Below are 20,507 nucleotides of genomic sequence, written 5' to 3'. Positions count from 1 at the left end.
GAGCTTTCCCCACCTGCACTGGGGGGTCTCCCCTCCCACCACGTACTTCAAAATTAGTTCATAACCTCCATGATCTAGAACACTTCTACATGTCTGCTCATGAGATGACACGACAGTCCTCCAACAACACGTTTCAACAAATATTCCCTCACAAGCCCTTACTACCCACTAGGTAAGAACTGTGTTCACGCTCCAATCCTCCGGTAAATCAAATTTAAACAAAATACGACATCTCTTGCATTTTTCAAGTTCTTAGAGAAAAAAGCTACCATGCCACACTGGTGCAGTGGATTGCACTAGTACTGCCTTGTCAGACACCATAGCTGATGAACCTGCTGACTACACTGGCCCTTCTTGCTAGACCAAAACTGATGTGCAGGTGATTTTCCTCACAGAACTATGGGGCCACTTAGATGCCACTACGGGGCCTCTGGGAGTCACCTGTTCTGTACATTGCCTTACCACAAAAAAGCTGTAAAAACATCAGTTCTTCCTAAATCCCTTCCAGATTAGATGCATTAACATCCTCATAACACAGGCAACTGCGTACCAGCCTACCACAGAAATGCCTGCAGAGGAACATACCCTAATACTCCCACCTGCCAGTACCCAATGGACAGGCAGACTGCTCATTTTTCCCCACCGAGTGTTCCTCACACTTTGGACTGGTTCAAAACTGCTGGCAATCTGTTTCCCCAGACCTCCTGCGCTGAGAGTAACTGCTTTAACTGGCAGTCTTGTCCCACAGGACATTTGCAGACTTCTGAACTGACACTTCCACCAGTCTTCTATTAAAATCTAGTCAGCAGCACAAGGCTGCCTGTGCTTGTGCAGGTTGGCATTTCCAGCACACACCCCCCCTGGAAGCAGCTGCACACCACGTGTACTCGAGCATGGCATCCTAGACTGAAGATTAAAATGCTTGGCCTAATCATTCCCACACAGCCCAGAAGAGCCTAACACACACCTAATTAACTAATACACACCCATTTTCTAGCCATGCCACGAGAATCACTACTCTAACAGGTTCCAGTCCTCCATGGTAGCTGTCCTACAATTCATGGCTGGTAACAATCCAACCCCACCCCTCTGCACAACTACAAATAAGCTAATTCAGCACACAACTCCACAGCAGTGATATTTCAAGAACTGTTTCTGCTCAGCTGACAACTACATCAGCAGTGCTCTAAGTAACACAGCCTGAAAGTCAGGCAACTCACTTCAGGGGTCATTCACTAGTAATAAGTAATTGAATGCTAGTAATTTGAATGCTATTCAAATCACTGGCTCCGTGGTTAAAACTCAAAAGCTTCTGCTGTTAAGTGTAACAGAGTGGCTGAAAGGCAGGTTAAACACCATCTTTCTTTTAGCAGCCAGGAAATGAGCAGCATGTTCCCACTTCAGATGGCACCAGCTGTTTGCTACAGGCCTGTCTGAGGAAACAGAGTTTCTAACAGTTTAATTTTTCTTAAAAGCAAAGTGCGCCTGTCAGGTGTACAAACGGCAAATGAGTACACCCCATTGGAAAGAAAGCACCCATGTTCCCCAAGATCTTGACCCCATAGTTTTATGGAGCACCCCCAGAGAATCCCCTGGAGACACAGAAAGAGGTGGTTATGCTAGGAAAAAACCCAAACCCAACTGCAACACAAAGCTGTGAGTGGAAACACATCAAAGAGCAGTTAAAGAAAACCTCCCCAGCAAAACCCAAGACAAAAGGAAAAGGCCTGCTGTTGGCAAGAAAATGCCGAAGCTGTGCCAAAAAATACATACCCGTCTGTCGATCTTATCACCCTGCAAGTTACACACACGTTACTTGAGAACGTTTAAGATGAACACATTTCAGAAACATTCCCCCAAAGTTTCAATCCCCTGCATCATTTAAGGCTACATAGCCACAAGCAGTTATATCATCTCAAATTCATCTTAAACAAAAAAGCAGGGAAAAGGATAAAAACGAATTCTGCTTATAATCAGGGAAAGCAAATTAAAGAAGTCCCATCAATTAATTCAAAACTCCAGCATTTTGCCATTATTCTTAACTGCAGGAACGCCTAATCACTGCCCAGAGCTAACCATCTCCTTATCATTACAACCATTTGGGAAGAAAGGATGCGTAACAGAAGTTAATGTCGCAAGGAAGTGTGGTCTGGAAGGTAAAGTTAAGCCACCTGTTTCCAAAGCCAGGTATTAAAATACTGTACAACTTCAAAACAAGTTTTTGGCTTCCATCAGCAAAACCAACAGTCACCAATAGATGACAGACTGTTCTTCTAAAGATGTTTCAGGTTTGCAGGTACAGGCTAAATGCGAACCAGGCACTTCTGCAGCAACAGCAAGATGTGCCTGAGGATCCTGCCTCTCTGCTTTGTCTTTTAAACCAAGTTTAAGTTCCATGTGCTTTAAAGCCCCCTGCCTACTGACAGCAAGCAAGATAAATGCTTGATGAACAATAAGATTTGCTGCTCCTCCCTCCCTTCAGCACAGGGTGCTCTAAGCAAATTTTAAACAGGAGGGGAGAGAGAGAATCCTTGTCCTTGGGCTAACACTAACGTCTTCCTGTGATGCACCTGCTCAAGAACATTTTTCCTGTACACCTGAATTTTTATCCCATTGATGGGCCAGTCAGGGCCATACCTGTGAGAGGATGTTGGTGCACTGCTGTAGCAGCGACACTGGTGGGTTGCCAATGCTCGTCGCCAGCTGAACTCTCAGGAGCTGTTCTTTCAGAGTCGCGTTTTCCTGTAAGGCGTGGGCCAGGGCCACGGCAGCACACCAGTTAGAGAGAGAGTCCGTTGAAAAGAGGCCCCCGCAGAGCAGCTGACCAGCCGATACGGAGTTACCTGTAGCTACCAAAAGGGGCCGGAGGTACAAATGAGATTACAACACACCACAGAAACAGCAAGATATTTAAGGCATAACTGTACCGTAAATGAACAAAAAAATTAAAGGCCACCTATTTCAAGTCTTAGAGAAACCCTAAACCAAATCATTATGCTTGGATCTGGCACCCAGTAACAGGTAAGTAGTTTTGGGGAAGATAACACTTGATGCAGTGAACTATTCCACTGCTTCACAACTCAGTGCAGAGATGGTGGTCTTACGTACCGTCAATAGTAGATGGCAAAAGTGTCGAAACAATTTCTCCTTGTCCTTTTTGGTTTTTGTATAAAAAGCACTGGAAACAGTAGAGAACAGCACATCGGAGCACAAAAGGCTGCCTTTCATTTACCATGGACATCAGAAGCACTACAATTGCAGGTCTATTTGGTAATAAAAATAAAGGCTATTAGGACAAAGTTGTGCATGAAGACAACTGTAGATAAACCATTTGGGGTGTTTTCTTAATTTCCCACCTGTTTTTCTACCCTCTAAATCCTTTTGTAGACTATCCTCTGGCTGACAGCAGCAGCTCCTCCTGACCTAGGAACTTGTCAACTAATTGCTCATTCACTTTGTAAGTACCACCAAGTAAAGTTAAATGAAATGACTTCTAAGCCTCATCTCTGTGGAAACACAACTGACACCTTCATGCTATACCTATTATGCCCAATGTGAACTTGAAGCTGTTTGCCTGTATCTGAATTTCAAGTTCTGAACTGAAAAATCCTTTGGATTTGACTGTTGTTGTCTATACCAATACATCATTACCTGACATAATTGAACACTTGCCTTGGTGGATTAGAAGGTGCATTGACAGAGGCAAAGTAGTCTTGATTCATCTGGCATCCTCGAATGACCTCTGACACGGTATTAATGGTCTACAAAGAGGGCAGACAAAAAATGGAACAGTTAAATATGAGCAATAAAAAGACAAAAACAACAAAAGAAATAGACACAGATGGGAAGAATGTGAATTAGTTCAGCCTCTTTGGGATATCCTGAAATCCAAAAGAAAAAAATAAGCAAATGCAAGTATTTTCTGGCTGCAGATTATAATTCAAAAGACTCTAAAATGTGAGTTCTCCATATAGGAAGCCAACATCTGAGATAAACGCTTAACAAGTACTGTAACCAGTTGCTGCAGAGACACTGCAGTCATCCCTGAAGATTCCTGTTTTTACCCACTCCCGTGTCTATTTGTTCCCTCTTACTTCTGTCAGGATATCAGCAGGAACTCCCGTTGCCATCAGGATAGTGCAGAGCTGCTGTAACAACCCACAGTGAAACATGGCCTTCTGACAACTGCTGGTAGCACCTGGAGGATTTGTGGGAGACACGAGTACCCGAACAAGCTAGAGGGGAAAAAGAAGTCCGTATGTAAAGAGTCACAGACTTTCCAAAAGGCAGAACATGATTTATCCATAAAAAACAATTGCTCCTAAAAACAGGCATAAAAGACAACAATTAAACAGCATGTCCACCTCATTACTAAGTATGGTCAATTGATGCTGAGTTTAGTGTAACCCTCAAATTCTCAAGTACTGGACTCCATTGCAGAGGTTCCAACTAAGTTGTGAACAATCACACTGATTTTTTATTTGGCTCACAATTTGTCCAAGCTACATTTTGGGAAGCAAGAAACTAGCTTCATAAGTCTCAAGTTTCTACATGAAGTGTTCCGTAACAGGAAAATGTGTTTTTCTGGAGGGGTGAGCAGAAGGCAATGTGTCCTACAATCAATAATTATGAACCCACCATAACGGTAAATGCACCATAACTACACATGAATTCAGGAGGATTCTTTATAAGAACACCTCTAGTCATATATTTAACTCCGATCACTGTTACATCTTAAGTTACATGAAATGAAGTTACTTGATGCACCACCCGTTACGAGTTCAGCATTTAGAAATAGTACGTGCACTGAAAGGAGTATCTCTCATTAATACTGGCACACTAATACTGTGAGCTAAAGAAAGCACACATTTCTCAGCTGTCACATGTTGCACATGTTCCTCACTGTAAGCAAAGCTGAAGAAGCCTTGATATTGGTACTAGCAGCTAGAAGACGTGTTTTACCTGCAGCATTAGATGAAGATTAGTTACTTTCTGTGCAGACCAACCGCAATTGTCATCCCCGACTTCAAACCAAGGCTTCATGCGCTGAATGTATGAACCCTCTTTAAAGAAATTCTGATTGGAATTATTATTCTTCAGTAAGTTTTGTAAAAGGAGGAGACAGTCTTCCACTACTATTCCTGGTGGAACAAAAAGAAGATTAATCAAAGGTGAGACAGAAGTTACTAGTTTCTCCACATACTCAGCAGATTCTAGGAGGCACAGAACACACAATTCTGAACTCTTTGTTCTTAACACCATCAAATTTTAATCAAGAACTGTGAACCTCAAGCATGAAAAAATAATCAAAGATCAAGTGAAATATATCACTGTTGATCCAGCATATTTCAAATGAAACCAGAATTATGGTTCTTCCACAAGTCTGAAGCAGAAACTGTATTTTCAAAGAATACATAGTTATAATGATAAGTTAATTGGTAGTCATGTGAAGGACTTGAAACAAAGCATCACGAACACTTGGTGTCTTGAAATATATGTACTTCAAGTTAAGACAGAGACAGTAGTGTTGCTTAAGTACTAAAATTAAATTCCTCTTAAAGTGCACCTAAATTTTAACTGATTATACACGCTTGTAATCACTAGCTACAATTTTGGCTCATTTCAGAGTTTCATTTTACTTTTTTAATGAAGAATAAAATGACAAGAGAAGCAATTCTTAGCAACATCCCTTACAACAAACCAATATAGACTGCGCTCCTTGGAGTTGAAGCAAATGGGTTTTTTGTTTGTGGGTGTTTTTAGGTTTTGCTTTTGTTGCTTTTTTTGTTGTTGTTTTTACTTACAGACTGCATTTGCTGAAAACAAACTGCAGGTGCTAATCAACTATGTGCTCTGAGAGAAAGTCCTTGGACAACTTAGTCCAGAGGACAACACAAATAAAGGTAGCCTGCTCCTGGTACTGCTGGGCTGCCTTCTGGACTTCATAGAAAGGATAAATATTTAGTTCTTACACTTGTTAGAACACACAGACAGTGCCAGACTTGAGAGTGGGATAACCAAGAGACCAGCTGTCACATTCCCCCCTTCCCACTCCCACTGCAGAGCCACAGCTGGTAATCCAGCCCTCAGCAGGCCACAGGCAGGAGGAACACACATGTAAAAAGGAGAAAAGAAACAATTCTTGGCACATGGGAGTTTACATACCAAGTCCCCTAAAATTATTAGCTGCCTAAAAATAGCAGCTTTAACTTAAAGGATTGCTTAATCCTTCCATGCCAAGATACCTGGAATAGCTCGGCTGGGAGAGCAGCAGTATGTTAACTGCTGCTGCAGCTTGCAGGAAGGTCATCTTTTTACTCAACTAGATCCTGCACCAAACTGCAGCCGGTGGTAAACTCAAGTTGCCAAGAGAAACAAAGGAAATACGTAAGAACATCATTTTTGCTCATTCTTTTTCTTATCCTTCACCCCCAGGTAAATGATTTGCCTAGGAGGTGACCAGAAAACTGAAGTCACCAGTAATGCTGAAGATACACAGCAAGCTGTTACTTCCAAGCATCCAAGGATTTTGCAGGAGGAATGCCAACACAACTCAGTAAGTGACAAAAGGGGACACTGCCCAAGTACATGCACTCACAAATATAAACCAAACATGAACACTTATGCACACATGCCCATACAAATTAACTGTTATCTTAACTCAAATATCTCAAAGCTAGATTTCAAAATATGCTGAGAACCTGCCTACTTGCTCATGTTTCTGCTTAATTTGTTACAACCCAGGTATGCGTTTTGATCCTTCTAACCATTTAACAAGCTCCAATTGCACACTCATGTCAACTTTTAAACAGTCACCCATTAACTTGTGTAAAAACAGAAGGAACAATCACGAAAAGAGCCTTAGACACATCTGTACCTCCATCACTGTTCCCTTCTTCTGTTATGATATCCAGAAGTCTCTCAAAGGCATTTTCAAAGGCAACAATCTTCTGTATGGCTGCATTACTTTTTGTCAGTTGCTGTAACAGCAAGACTCCCTTGGTAGAAAGAGGGAAGAAGTGATTAAAAACTTAGTTTTACTGAATTTTACTAAAGAACACCACTTGTCACAAGTCACAGCTCTCAGAAGAATGCTAAAAGAGCAGCATAAGCCCTGGCCAGGATCAGAGAACAGAACTGCATATCCCCCGCATTCTGGCACAGGTAACCAAACCCAACATGGACATCACCCAGTATTTACCACACGCCTCACCACACTTGAAAAGAGAAGCACAACACTGCCAAAAAGGATGCTAAGTGGCTATACACAAGAACAAAGAGTAAACTTGTAAGACACCTCATTTTTTCTGTACTAAGTAATTTGAGCTTTCTGCTGTTTGATGAGTAAAGAGGAAAAAGACAATTGAACCTGACAGAAGGCCACGAGAAAGATCAGCTAACACAATAGGAATACAACACTCAATGCTTGCAAATACACAGGAACAGCTTGTCTTCGTTATCTGATTTGTGGCAAGATATGCAGAAACCACCTGACTCAAGGGAAGACTCAAGTATTTTTAATTAATAATCATGATGCTTCCCTCACATGCATTCATTTAACTTAATCCAAATTCTGCACAAATATTAAGCAGCTCACACAGTTGACAGCTGCTAATTATGAAGAGAATCAACAGCCTCTGTTCTATACTTACATCATTTCGTATAACTTCCCTCGAGTCTGCTAGTAAATCCATGAGTCTAGAAACGCCTGCAAAAAGTACACAAAAACAGGCATAAACATAAACAGGCATCTTTTCTTGCTAGAGGTCTTGATAACACCTCACTCAAAACTGCTCTAGCTCTCTACCTTCTGCTTGGTGAGCTTCCAAGCTGAAGCTCACATGCAAACAACGGGAGCACTCACCCATAGGACTGACAAGAATTATCTGCTGCACCTGAGGTCCTTGCTGCTTTAAAAGTGATGTAAGTAGTTTCACTCCAGGCCAACGAACATGGAAATCAAATTCCTGCAAAGATAGAGAGGTAATTAAGTAGTAAATTCCTCATTATTCCACTTCCTCTTGGAGACAACAGTTATGAACAGACACAAAACTGGCAAGGGATTTTATCTCCTGTCCATTTCTTTTTCCATTCATCCTACATGTATTACAACACATGGCCGACAAATCAAAACACTGGTTCTTGATTTCATTATACAAGCAAGACGAAGTCCCAGCAGTTTCCTTCCCTCCCTCCCCCCCCTCAGGGGTTGCTTTCCTAGCTAATTCTTCTTTCTAGAACAGACAGCCCAACCCTCATGGGATCAACCCATGTTACTCAGAAATTTTGGGGAAAAAAAACAATGCCTTTGGCTCTTTTCTATCTTCTCCCCATTCCCAAACAACAACAACTTCTGTTAAAGTAGGATCTTGAAAGAAAGAGAAAGCTCAAGAACTAATGAGTCTACACACTGGCTTTGACCACCACCACCACACCTTTGGGCTCCCCAGGTCAGCTTAAACTCAGGAGCTGGTGACTGGGCCTACATCTCAACTGAGTCACCCCACAGAGCTTTCTGTACTTCTAAGCCTTACGGTTTTAAGGCGTCACCTTGAAGTCACCCACTGAATCACCAATTCAGATGACAAATATTATTTTAACTCTGTACCAAGTTACAGGTGAAGACTGAACGTACATCATCCCTTCCTCAGCATCCCCTCCTCCCTCTCAGTGGTATCTTGTTTTAAGGTTGAAACAAATGGCTTTCATCCAGGTCATAGACTTGGCTCATTTCCAACCCCAAACTTGCTAGGCAGTCAGGCACTTGACATTTGACACATGCTTCCATGGAAAGGTGAAAACATGCATTAAGGTAAGCTCACTGTGCAGCACTACATATCCTTCAGTATTCCCAGCACCAAGCCGTTGCTTACCTCCACAAGTGTCAACAAGAGTGTGACATTTTCTTGCTGTTTAATGAAAATCTCTGTGAACTGACTTCCCAAATCATCAACTTGTTTAGGTGAGTTTTCTTCTGTAATAGTCAAAAGCAATGTATTACAACACATGAACAGAGTAGCTTTGGTTAGTTGTATTTTTATTCTCACTAAAATAGAGCCAAGGGTGACAGACAAGCTTTTGATCACTGATACGGTGTTAATAAGTTTAAATAATTTTCAAAAACCAAACACAGCCACAAGCTGTGCACAAAAAAAAAAAAAAAAGCAGCAGCTTAGGCTACTCTAAATTTTTATTGAGAGCTGTTTTAAAATCAAGGAAGGAACTAACAATCTACCAAACAGAAACCTAATCCAGTATAAATATTAAAAAAATCCTCTTCCCATTGATCACATCCACATTCACAGTTCTCAGACCGTCACCTATTTCAGATAAAACCAAACAATTCTATGGGACCAGAGAACTCAGACAAAGAAAGAGCCCTCACAGCATAGGAGGAGCAGAAAGACTCAGTATTTCCACGAAGGTCACCTAAACTGGTACAGGATTCTTCACCTTTCACCTTTTTGCAAGGGTCATGTTTATTTCACACCAAGAAGCTTCAAAAGAGAGTAGTGAAGAAAGTAAGCCACAGAATCACAGAATAAATAACCTCAGTTATATTTTGACACAGCAGTTAGACAGGACTTAAACATCAGGAAGAGAGAATAATTGTGAAAGAGCTAAGTATCAAAACTTCCCAGCCTTGGCATCTAAATTAATTTCACAAAGAAAATCAAGTGTCATTCCATTTACTCTCTGGTTGTGCGCAATCAAAGTAGCGGATCAATTCAGTCTCACAGAATTATTTGATCATTGTTGCATAAATGGATAATAAGCAAAAGTATCCCACAAGACAACACAAAACATGCAAACTAAATCTCTGCCTCACTGCTGGCTTTCCAGTCTGAGTGACAATTTACAAAACTCTCTCACAAAACTATCTTATTTAGGCACTAATGGTTGGCACAGTTAATGAACTTCCACTGACATACTCACAAATTGCAATTTTAACTCAGAGGTAGCTTCAGATTGTTTTCGTTTTGGACAGGAGGAGAAGGTATTTTCAGCTCCAATACAGTTTCTGGGACTGGAGCTTTTCAGCCAAGGTAGTTGAGCAACCCAGTCCCACTCAAGAGATGAGAATTCAGTTCTGTGACACCTGTGGCCACCTCTAAGAAATTAGTATCTCATTGAGTTAAAAAATCACATCAGTTCCTTGCTCAGCTGTGTTTCTATGAGGTTTCTCAAAGCAACATAACAAACCAAGGGGCTAAATGCACATTAATCAGCCACAGGGGTAGCAACACAACACAGCCACTCACATTCCCAACTCTGGCTTAGCACTTTTCTCCCTACAAAGCTTCTCTCCCCACACGTATCTCCTGAACAGTTTCCTTCATTGTTCCTCCTTTCTCCATAACCTCAAAGCAACTCCCGTCCCACAGAGCATGCTGCCATCAGCCCTGCCTCTGTCCCATGTGCCAGGTAGGACAGACCAGAAACACAACAGGTAAGGCCTGCAGCAAAAGCACTGCCACTTACCTTCTAAACTAGGTTACCCTACCAACCACACACATACATTCAGCACTGCAACGCCATCCCATGCCAGCTGATGAAACCACAGGCACAAGAATGGCTCGAAGCATAAAACACAGGGAAAAACAAAAACAATTTCTGACCAAATCTGAATTTGGGTAATGGAAAGCAAAGAAAGGATTTTTTTCCTTTCACTTGAACCATAAGATTCACAGCCACCAACTGCTGGCAGCCAATCTCCTATAAATAGGGTCAAAGACCAGAAATAATCTTGAAACTCTGTACCTTGTTAGGGGCACACCAAAACTGAGAAATCAAAGGACTACCTATTTGCTTGGACTGGCGCCAAGAAAAAAATTTAATTCAGTCAAGCCAATTTCCTTCAAGTTGAAACTGTTCCTAACCATAAAACACTGCAAGCTGAGTTTATTATAACATCTATTTTTAAGGATTTCAGTACAGTTAAGAGGTCTTTTTATGTGGCCTTAGAGTAATCAGACTGAAGCTGATCATTCCTGTAACATAGTCTTGTTATAATCCTCCCAATGAGGCTGAGATTGGTAGGTAGTTTACATGAGGGACAGAGAAGCAGCACCAATCTGCTGCAAATTTTTAAGAGGACAAACTATGAAATACAGAAGGTAGCAAAAGGGAAGACAAATCACATGCAAGATTAACTCTAGCCCTGACATCTAGCAAAATGCAAGTACACCCTCTCTGAAGAGGAGGGGTCTTATCAAGTCTGGGCCACTCCCACAGTGCATCAATAAAGAAAAAACACAACAGACAAACCAAATCCACAAAAGGGCAGTTACCAAACTTGCTCCTGTAGAGTAGAGCAGCTGAGCCCTACTGAATCATATATGGATTGTGCACACTGTAGCTTGCTGCAAACAAAGCAAAGCATAAACCTGAACTTCTTTGCCCTTTATTTAAAAATACGGGCTTAGATGAAAATATTTCACTTGGAATTTGCCACAGGCTGTGACTGCTCGTCTCCTCCTCCAGCCACGCTCAGCTACGAATAGCAAGAGTTTGAACTATGGATTCTTGCTAATCCCAACCCTCATCCTTGCACAAGTTCTGGGTGCTAAGGCAAGAAGAGAAAAAACCAGCAGCCATCAGTATACACAACTTACACAGCCTCTTACTAGCTTGCCAGAGATCTACTTTTATTCCAAAAGCTTGGTTCTAGTTCAGCATGGTTTTGACTCTAAGAAAAGGAAGAATTAAATAATTAAAGTGAAGGGACGGGGAGAGAGGTATTTGTTTTTTAAGCTCTTGCTGTTTCCAGAATTATACCTAAGATTGCTCTTAAAAATCTACATGGATGTGGCTCAAATGAGGAGAACAGTTTCTATTTATTAAGATTATCTTTTGAAGATGCACCAATATCCAGCACTATCAATTAGAATGTAATCTTTAAATCAACACATGAAGTGCATTTTAATAAAAAGTTGAAGAAATAAGGAAGAATAAGAATAAGCGTTAGTGGTGAACTTACGGCAGAGGTGAACACTATTTTTAACATGCATTGCTTAAAAGGGACACTGTGAAGGATTTGTGTCAAACTTCAGGGCTTCTTGAAAACAAAAAACTCTGCACATCCTTCTTCCCATTCAAACCCTACCAGAACTGAGGCTGCACTTTCATGACATCCCAAACAAGAATTTATTATTACTATCTCAACAAGTCTGCCAGCATTCAGCATGCCCAGATCACATGAAATAGTACCTTGGGAAGCCACTTCAGCTCCAAAGCAAATTTGTACTTCAGAGCAGAACACAAAATGCACTCAACTTTAATGCAAGTCTTTACAGTGTCCTTTTTAAACAGCAGAGTGTGTTACGGGTGTGAGTAGCAACTATATCTATCAAGTGCCATATTTATACAAGTAAAAGGGTTTTTACCTTCAGAATCATCTGTCAATGCAGATCAAAGAAAAAGAGAAAGAGAAAGGTTCACAAGTTGAATAGTTTTTCAAACAGCACAACCAATAGTAGCATAAGCTCAGATTTCCAAGGCAGCCATCCTCATTTCTGTGGCAAATCACTCCTTCAGGCACCTGTACAGAACCACCCTGTACCCTTTGCAACACCCATCATCTCACATACAGAACTCAAATTTGTCAATTCTTTGCTCTTCTTAAGACTGCTATTAACATTCTTGGTGAGTCAAGAATGAAGGCTACTACCACGAGCAGGGAAAAGGAGGGCAAGTAAAGCTAACTGCCAACTTCAGAGAAAGTTAAGAGTAATGCATCACACAAAGGATTTCAGCTTACACATCTCTTGCAGCCTCCTCAGGTAAGAGAGAGCACGTTGCTGAAGGTACCTCAGAAGGACATAACGTGATGCAAACATACTGGCAGCAATGCCTACATATCAGACAATCCTCGCCTACTTCCCAACAGGACATTTATCAGTTGTTAAAGCAGGAAACGCACACAAGCTCAGCACCTGATGTTGTTCCCTGATGAAAGCCTCCTCCCAAGCTAGCGCTTGCGCAGCCCTCAGCTAGACCCCATCCCTATTCTCTGCACACATCCGAAAGGCTAAAGATGAGGGAGCTTGGATCATCCTGCCCTCAGCACCATTCAAGAGCCTGAACTCATTATGATCAGCAGCTATTTTGCTTGCCAGAACATCTGGCTCTCTTGGATCCAGCTCATCTATTAAATTTTTAAACCATTCTTCTTGCTCAAGCCTGATTTGGGTTACTACTGTCATTTTCGTCAGAGCATCCAAGTTTTTGTAAAATAAGGAGTTACTTTTCATGGCTGCCATCATTTCATTGGCCTTTCAGACCAGATTTGGTGCCTGACCAACAAATAAAAATAAAGGCTGGAGGGGCAGCAACCACAAAATATCAGTGTTGGCTAACTGTATAGGCCTAGTCAGTCTGTGTGCTGCCCTTACTTTTAAGGGACTAGCATAACGAGCCTCGGAAAATAAGTTCCACAACATAACTGTCAACTGTGTTTCTAAGTCTAATTATCTTGCGAAGTCTTTTCATAAAATACTGTAACAAGGCTGGCAAGCAACATATTCACACTTACTATAACCACCTTATCAAAGCTACCTGAGACTTTATCTCTTGGTATCGTTAAGTTCTCAGAACGAAGAGTCCTATTTGACAGTAACAGTCCGAACTGTCCTTTCCCAATAGCAGAGTATGACCTGGCGATATTTACAAACTAGAAAAAACAGAACCTGGGTGCTGTTCACGTAACATTGATTTTAAGATCAGCACGAGATCCAATATTGCTTTAGTGCTAGCTGCGTCAACAGATTTTCTTCACATCATCTTAACAGCTATGCGATAACAAAGCAAGTCTACATATTAGTAAACTGGATATTGTTACTTTCATAGCTTGAGCAAAACCAGCAAGGAAAGCACCCCCGAGTTAATACAACTATATCCATCAAGAGCTTACCTTGTTCTTCCTCTTCTAGGTCATTCGATATTACATTGTAGAGAGTGTCCAAAGCATAGCCAATTATTTCAGAATCTGAACTGCAAATAAAAGAACCACTTTGCTTTAATGACTTACTTATTTGCAACTTCTCTTACAATTTCTTGTTTACAATGTTGGTTTTCTGCTCAGGCAGTTGCCTTTACAGCACTACTGCAAGAGAGAACTGACGTGGATGGGTATTGTATAATGCCATGCTTTTACCAACCATGAGCTTCCCAGTCCCTTAAATGAAGTCAAACTCCCTTTGCCCGTTCCACTCCCTGAGGTGGCCACATCCACAAGGTCTGGTGACACAAAACAACCACAGGAAGCTTCACGGTGAGCACGTCTCCCATTTCCTGAGTCACACCTTCCAACCTGTTCCTGCCAGGAGAAACCTCGAGTAGGGACAAACGTAGCAGCTATTTACATGTCTTGGCCAAGCATTGGAAGGGCACACTGTCAAAACTAAAACCTCTCATTCAAACTTTTAAGCCTTTGTTTTCACTAATCTCCAAGGCATACAAAGTGAGGATTCCACACCACTGAATATTCATTCATATTTCAGGAAGCTACTCGGCTAGTTCACAGCAAACCCTCAAAACAACCTGTCCAACCAGCAGCGTTAAGAGCCAAGCCCTAACTGAGGCCAGCTACCTCTGCTAGACCACTAATTAAAGATGACAAACTTACAGCAGCTATTACAGCCAAAAAGCAGAGCTGCCTTAAGGTGATCCACCAGCTTTGAGAAGACAGAATGGAGCAACCCACTCCTACCTTTCTTGCATCACTACAGCAAGGACTTGAGTAGGCTCTCACAGCAACAACTCACCCCCCTTATATGACACACTAAATCCAAAACTAGCAGTTATCACAGCTCAGCATAGTTTGTCCCTTCCCATTGGGTTCTGAGTTGAATCCTTGCCCTGCTTGTTGTCCTAGGCAGACACGTGCACTTCTTTTTTTTCCTCAGTGTCACACAACTCACCACCTGTGTTTAAGCTGTGTTGTAAGGGAAACAACAACTACAAAAAATCTGCCAAAATCTAAGTCAAAGCAAATAAAAGAAGTTTTTAGTCTACATAAACCTTCCCGTCCTGCAGGTATGATCACACTTCCCAACTGCATGTTTCGCCCTTTACCTTTAATGTAATTTTAGTTCAACACAGTATTACAAAGCCTGTGGCTTCCTTTGCATGTAACTGAAACAATTCCACATCTGAAAAACACATAAGTGACTTCCTGGAGACTTTTGGGGAGGAAAAAAAAAAGTCTCAGCCTTGCTTTTCCTTTCCTCTCCCAGGCAAATCAGAGCTGCTACAAAAGAATAACCAAATTTTATGTGCATATGGAAAAAGCTGGCCTTGTTTTTCTTGTTGAAAGAAGAACACATCACAAAATGAGGACAGCAGCACCGTATCTTTGCGACTCACTGCCTTGCTTCCATCTGGTCTTCATCACACACAACAGTATTTTCCTGATTATTCTGTTCAGACTGAAGCTGTGCAATTTTTGCTCTGTAGTGAAAGTCTTCAGCCAAGAAAAAGATTTCCAGTCTCTCACACATCCATAAAAGATGCAGTCTTTCTGAAATGCAGCAATCCAGCGTAAGCCACCTGGGGCATCCTCCTGCTGCTAGTGGTGCTTTTATGTGGCATTCAACCAAAATGGCAAGTCAGCACTCCCCGAGTTCACAAACAATAGCAGAGAAGAGTCATATGGAAGTGAAAGTATCCACATATTGTGCTGCCCAGGTAGGGTGCCTCAAAAAGCTTTTACCTCCTCTTCCAAGCATGATCTATCCTGTCAAGTGAAGTCTGAAATAGCTGAATGTTTCTATCATGTCATCAGTGATAGCACACCTGGAAAGGAAGGCAATTTTTTTTTAACCCTGAAAACTCAGCTCATGGAAGAGTGATCAAAGGACTAACAAGCAACATTACCTCTTACAAAAGCTTTAATTAAAAGCATAACACAACTCTGAAAATTTGGAAATACGAGTACAAAGCAACTGAAGCCTGTACTTTAAACAAACAAATTCTCTCTCTCAGGTTCATATTAGGTTTTTAACTACTACAACTGCCACAAGTAAATTTAAAAATTCTTGTTTTATATAAATAGAATAAAACGAGTCAAAGGTCAAGTTAATTTTTTGCTCTTCTGCCTTCCTCCACACCAACAGTTAAGTGGTGCTGATCTGTGCTACAGCCCATGCCAAGCTTTTTTGAAAATAGTCCCTGGTGGGATGTGGCAATATCCAGACAGCCAGCAAGGAGAAGGAAAGGTCCTCCTGTAGATCACAGTTCCTTCTTCATATTACAAAATAAACATATGGCCAAAGAACGCTGGTTTGTATAAGGGTCTGGAACATTTGAAGGCTGACTCCGGAGTGTTTTCAGGCTGCAGGATGGCTGATATGCATAGCTGAAAAGCTAGTCAAAGAAGTCAGTGTTCTATAGAGCCAGTTTCAACACTTGTATCTCAGCCCAGGCAGGAGATGGAGCTTATGGTAATCTACAAGGAAACGGGGTACCAGGTAGTGCATCTTGTACACTTAAAAGAGAAAAGGAGTTTATTTCTATTCCACATAAAGGCTGGGAAGAAAAAAAGGAAGCTGCCAGAAGCAACCATGAAAGATCTGAAGAGGAATAAAAAGGAAGAAAGAAGTACCCAGCACTTCCACACAGCCATGCAAACCAGGACCTTTTCCTAAGGAAATTAGAAGATGAAGCTGTAAATCTTTCTTTCTTACTTTTCCTGCCATATCAACTTCACAATGAGGAACACAGGAGCATGACTTGCAGCTGAACAGAGCTAAAAGGCAATTGACAAGGCAATGAGCAGCACAGAGATCAGGCAGAAAATCAAAGAAAAACTGCTACGTAGCTGGTGCAGTCCATGTGCTTATCACATCAAGTTTCAGGGGAAGGAGCAATTGATCCACCACAACCAAGAAATGCACTGGAGATAAAAGATGTTCCTGCTTTTACTCCAGCTCTACAGAAATAACAGTTAACTGTTGTGCTGCCATACTTGACTGAAAAGGCCTTTAATCCAAACAACTTTTCCATTAGATCACAATTGCACAGAAAACTTGTTTGCATTAGGAAAAAATAACTTCTTATCAGAAAAGTTGCTTCAGCTTTTCCATGCTGCTGTTAGCACCAGCAAGGCAGACTCTGCTGTTTCAGTGACCCCTGCCTGTTGCTGGCTCCTTCCCCCAAATTCCTTCCACCCAAACATCCCACCCCTGCAAAAAAAGACCAGAGAAAATTAAAAAAAAAAAGGAGCCTCAGCCGACAAAACTCAAGCAAGACCCACTTCTACTCAACTAAAAACAAAGAGGAAAATCCCATGGGCTAAGATCATATTTTGATGCAAAAAAAACAAAGCAGCTGCAGGCACACATCTGAGACAACTGCCTGATCAGCAACATCTCCTGGCAGTGAGGCAACAGCCATCAGCAGCTTCCCAGCAAATAAACTGCACCTCCGGAGCTCCCTCACCCATCTTCAGGGCAACCTAATGATCACCGACAAAGTATACCCTTCTAAAGCTAAGCAACAGGAAAAAAGAAAAGAAGAGAAGATTCAGCATACTGTTTTCCCTGCTCCTTTCATATTACTAATCATATTTCTAGACCGTCTGTGAACTTGAACTTCACCGCAGCCAGTCAAGGTACAGAAGCAGCACATGCAAGTGAGTTACATCAACGCAGTGCCATGTGAGAGGGCAGTCTGAGTCAATCACAGACTTCTGTTTTCTGAAAAGTTGGCTTGCTTCTTAAAAAATCTTAAACAGCTGCAATCCAAAAAGAAAAAACTAACTAAGGAGGCCAGGAGGAAGAAAGGGGCATTTTTCACTTCTGCAGAAAGCTTCAGGGCAGTTTGAGTGGGCACTGCAACGGTCCATCACAGATGACACGCAGGGGTGGCCCCTCACGTGGGGATGACAGCACACCAGCTGTCCCCCACAAGACACCACCCCGACAGCTGAGCCTGCGACTCATTTCTCAACCCTCTGTGCAGATCAGCTGGCAGCCACTTGTACTCCCACAGCAAGAGCCCCCAAAGCCTCTGCTCTGCTCTCACTGCTACCAAACAGTGTGCTCCCACAGCCCATAGCCACGGCTCTAAAACAAGCCACAACGTACAGACCAGCTGAGGCACCCGTCCACTAACACCATGCCATAGGAAATTGATCTAGGAACTTTTTTGTGGAAGCCAGTATTTTTCATCTAAAGACCCAAGACACAAAGATGTACCTCCCGGTTTTTGAGCTGCTGAGTCACACAACACCCCTGAACAGAGCTCCAGCACACTGAATTCTGAAGGGGCAAGTGGAGGTGAAAAAAGCCCAGAAAAGCTCCAGGTTGATGCCCAGCCAAGTTCTCTTTTAGCATCTCAAAGAAAAGGAGATCAATGGAGCCCCGCCCCCCTTCTCCAAGTTCAAATCTGGCCTGAACAGCAGATAAGTGGATGAACCAGGCTCCTTGACCTCATTTTTTTAAGGGCTTCCCCTTGGGGTGACTGTTGCTCCTGCTACCTCCCTTGTCCTGTTTCCACCATTTAAGCTGCATGCAGCCCACACATGCAATTTTAACTCTAGCATGGACTTGTTTAGACAGCAGCCCCAAACCTTCTTCACAACCTGCCTGGTAAGCAGGGCCACCACCAGCCTTTGGTGAGCACAAATGGCTTTCTTGTCCTGTATACCTCAGCAAAGCAAGATGCCACAGTCACTTAGATCCCGAGGCCTCCTTCTAGACCCTGAACCACTGCTTAATTCCTGTCCTGACATCAGGAGACACTGCTGCTTCTGGTGTGTGGGCATGCACATATCCCACATATCCCTTCTGATATATCCTTTTTTTAAAAAAACAAGTTTGACATTCAATCCCAGACTGAAAGCACATTACAATACACCTGCCTAAGAGCCAGGAGCAGGCAGGGTTTGAGCGTTAATCAGAGCCCTGCCAATAGCTTTGAAGTTGCGACACACGACTGCTATCAGTGCAAGCAACTGCAGAAGGAAAACACAGCCAAGATAACCAAGTTGTATATTGCATAAATGTTGTATTCTAACCCCTCCAAAGCACCGAGACTAGCATTGTAAGAGCAGTCATTCAACATGAGGGGATCCATGCCTCCTATTTGAACCCTTCAAATAATATTCCCCGTGACAAAACTATTCTACTCATTCATTTAACAACATACACAAGTCCTAAAAACACATCTGCTGACTTTGTTAATTTACTCTTAATTCCACCCACATCACCTTTTGTCCAATCTCAGGTTGACATGAGTTGCTTCAAAACCTTTTTAATTAATACTGCAGCTTTGGATTCACCCTTCCCTAATGCCACCTGTCGCAGCAACGGGACGCTCGGAAGCACGAAGCTGCACCTTACGCAGAAGGGACCTCTGCAGCCCATCCAGTCCCAGCCAGTGGCATCGCCTACGGACCACGCTGCGGGACGGCCTCCAGCTGGGTTGTAAGTACTGCCGGACAAGAAGCCTCCATGCCCTCTCCGGCCGAGCTGCTGCAGCGCTGTCCCCTCGCAGGCCTCCAGCTGTGACCGCCGGCCCTACAGCCGGCCCCACACTGCCCACCCCACACGGGCAGCCCCAGAGCCCCGGCGGGCAGGCCTGGCGCTTACCGGTCGGTCTGCAGGACGCGAACCAGGTGCTCCATGGCCTGGATGCCGACCTCGAGGCGGTATTTCTGCGGGACACAAGGGACACACGGAGCCGTCAGCCAGCCCCAGCCCCAGCCCCAGCCCCAGCCGCAGCCCCCGCCCCGTGCCCGGCCCGCCCGGCCCCGCCGCCACTCGCCTTGGACAGCGACTTGAGGGCGCGCACGGCGTCCCGCCGGTCGTCCAGCAGCGTGGAGGAGGCCACCCGGTCACACAGCTTCTGGATCTGGGGGACGGAGGAGGAGCTGTCACGGGAACCGGCACGGCACCGGCACGGCACCGCTACCGCTACCGCCGCGCCCCGGCCCCCCCCGCCTCACCGTCTCGGCGCCCGACGGCTGCGGCCCGGCGCTGGGGCCGCCCATGACGCCCCGGAGGAAGTTCATGGCCCCGCCACCGCCACCGGCCCCGACACGGCCCCGCTGCTCACGGCCCCGGCCCCGGCCCCGCCGCCGCCCCCGCCACGGAAGCGGCCGCCGCGCCTGCGCCGCGACGTGGCGCCGACGTGGCCGCCGGGGGGCGGGGCCTCGCGCCGTGCTGGGCGGGGTCTGCCGGAGCCCCGCCCCCCTCGGGTACGGCGCTGCGGGGTCGGGGTGCAGCGGGGGAGCCCTGGGGGGGCGGCAGAGGGGGGCTGGGGCCGGCTCGCGGCCAGCCGGGAGCTTGGCGAATTTCTGACTTGTTTTTATTTGAATTTCTGGGGCGCTGGGTCAGCCGGTTGTCTATTAGCGAGGAAAGAGGTTGAAAAGGGAGAGGAAAGGAAGAGAAACGGTAAGAACACGAGAAGTGTCCCTAAGTAGAGGTTCAAAACATTAAAAAAAAAAAAAAAAAAAAAAATTATAACACGAGCAGTGTCCCTAACCGCAACCCTTCTGGGTGCCG

At 43.7% G+C, this 20,507-nt stretch overlaps 1 protein-coding gene across 3 annotated transcripts in view; it reads right to left on the bottom strand.

Moving 5' to 3' along the window:
* USO1 (USO1 vesicle transport factor) overlaps positions 1-20,054 on the bottom strand; it is a 32,703-nt gene extending 12,649 nt beyond the window's left edge. The window contains exons 1-15 of one of the 3 annotated variants that reach the window (XM_032186204.1): positions 19,949-20,054; positions 19,768-19,854; positions 19,593-19,657; positions 13,913-13,992; positions 12,387-12,398; positions 8,874-8,974; positions 7,865-7,967; positions 7,653-7,708; positions 6,878-6,998; positions 4,963-5,141; positions 4,095-4,235; positions 3,673-3,761; positions 3,109-3,263; positions 2,638-2,849; positions 1,774-1,794 (exon numbers count right to left, since the gene is read on the bottom strand). In XM_032186204.1, coding sequence (XP_032042095.1) covers positions 1,774-1,794; positions 2,638-2,849; positions 3,109-3,263; positions 3,673-3,761; positions 4,095-4,235; positions 4,963-5,141; positions 6,878-6,998; positions 7,653-7,708; positions 7,865-7,967; positions 8,874-8,974; positions 12,387-12,398; positions 13,913-13,992; positions 19,593-19,657; positions 19,768-19,854; positions 19,949-20,014 — 1,488 coding nt within the window. In that variant the 5' untranslated portion in view covers positions 20,015-20,054. The remainder of the gene's footprint in view (positions 1-1,773; positions 1,795-2,637; positions 2,850-3,108; positions 3,264-3,672; positions 3,762-4,094; positions 4,236-4,962; positions 5,142-6,877; positions 6,999-7,652; positions 7,709-7,864; positions 7,968-8,873; positions 8,975-12,386; positions 12,399-13,912; positions 13,993-19,592; positions 19,658-19,767; positions 19,855-19,948) is intronic. The other 2 variants (XM_032186205.1, XM_032186206.1) reach the window with 2 other exon arrangements.
* Between the last annotated feature and the right edge of the window lie 453 nt (positions 20,055-20,507).

The sequence above is a fragment of the Aythya fuligula genome, chromosome 4 (assembly GCF_009819795.1).
Source record: "Aythya fuligula isolate bAytFul2 chromosome 4, bAytFul2.pri, whole genome shotgun sequence".
Taxonomy (NCBI): Eukaryota; Metazoa; Chordata; class Aves; order Anseriformes; family Anatidae; genus Aythya; species Aythya fuligula.
The sequence above is the reverse complement of the archived record's forward strand: the minus strand, read 5'-3'. Positions and strand labels throughout refer to the sequence as shown.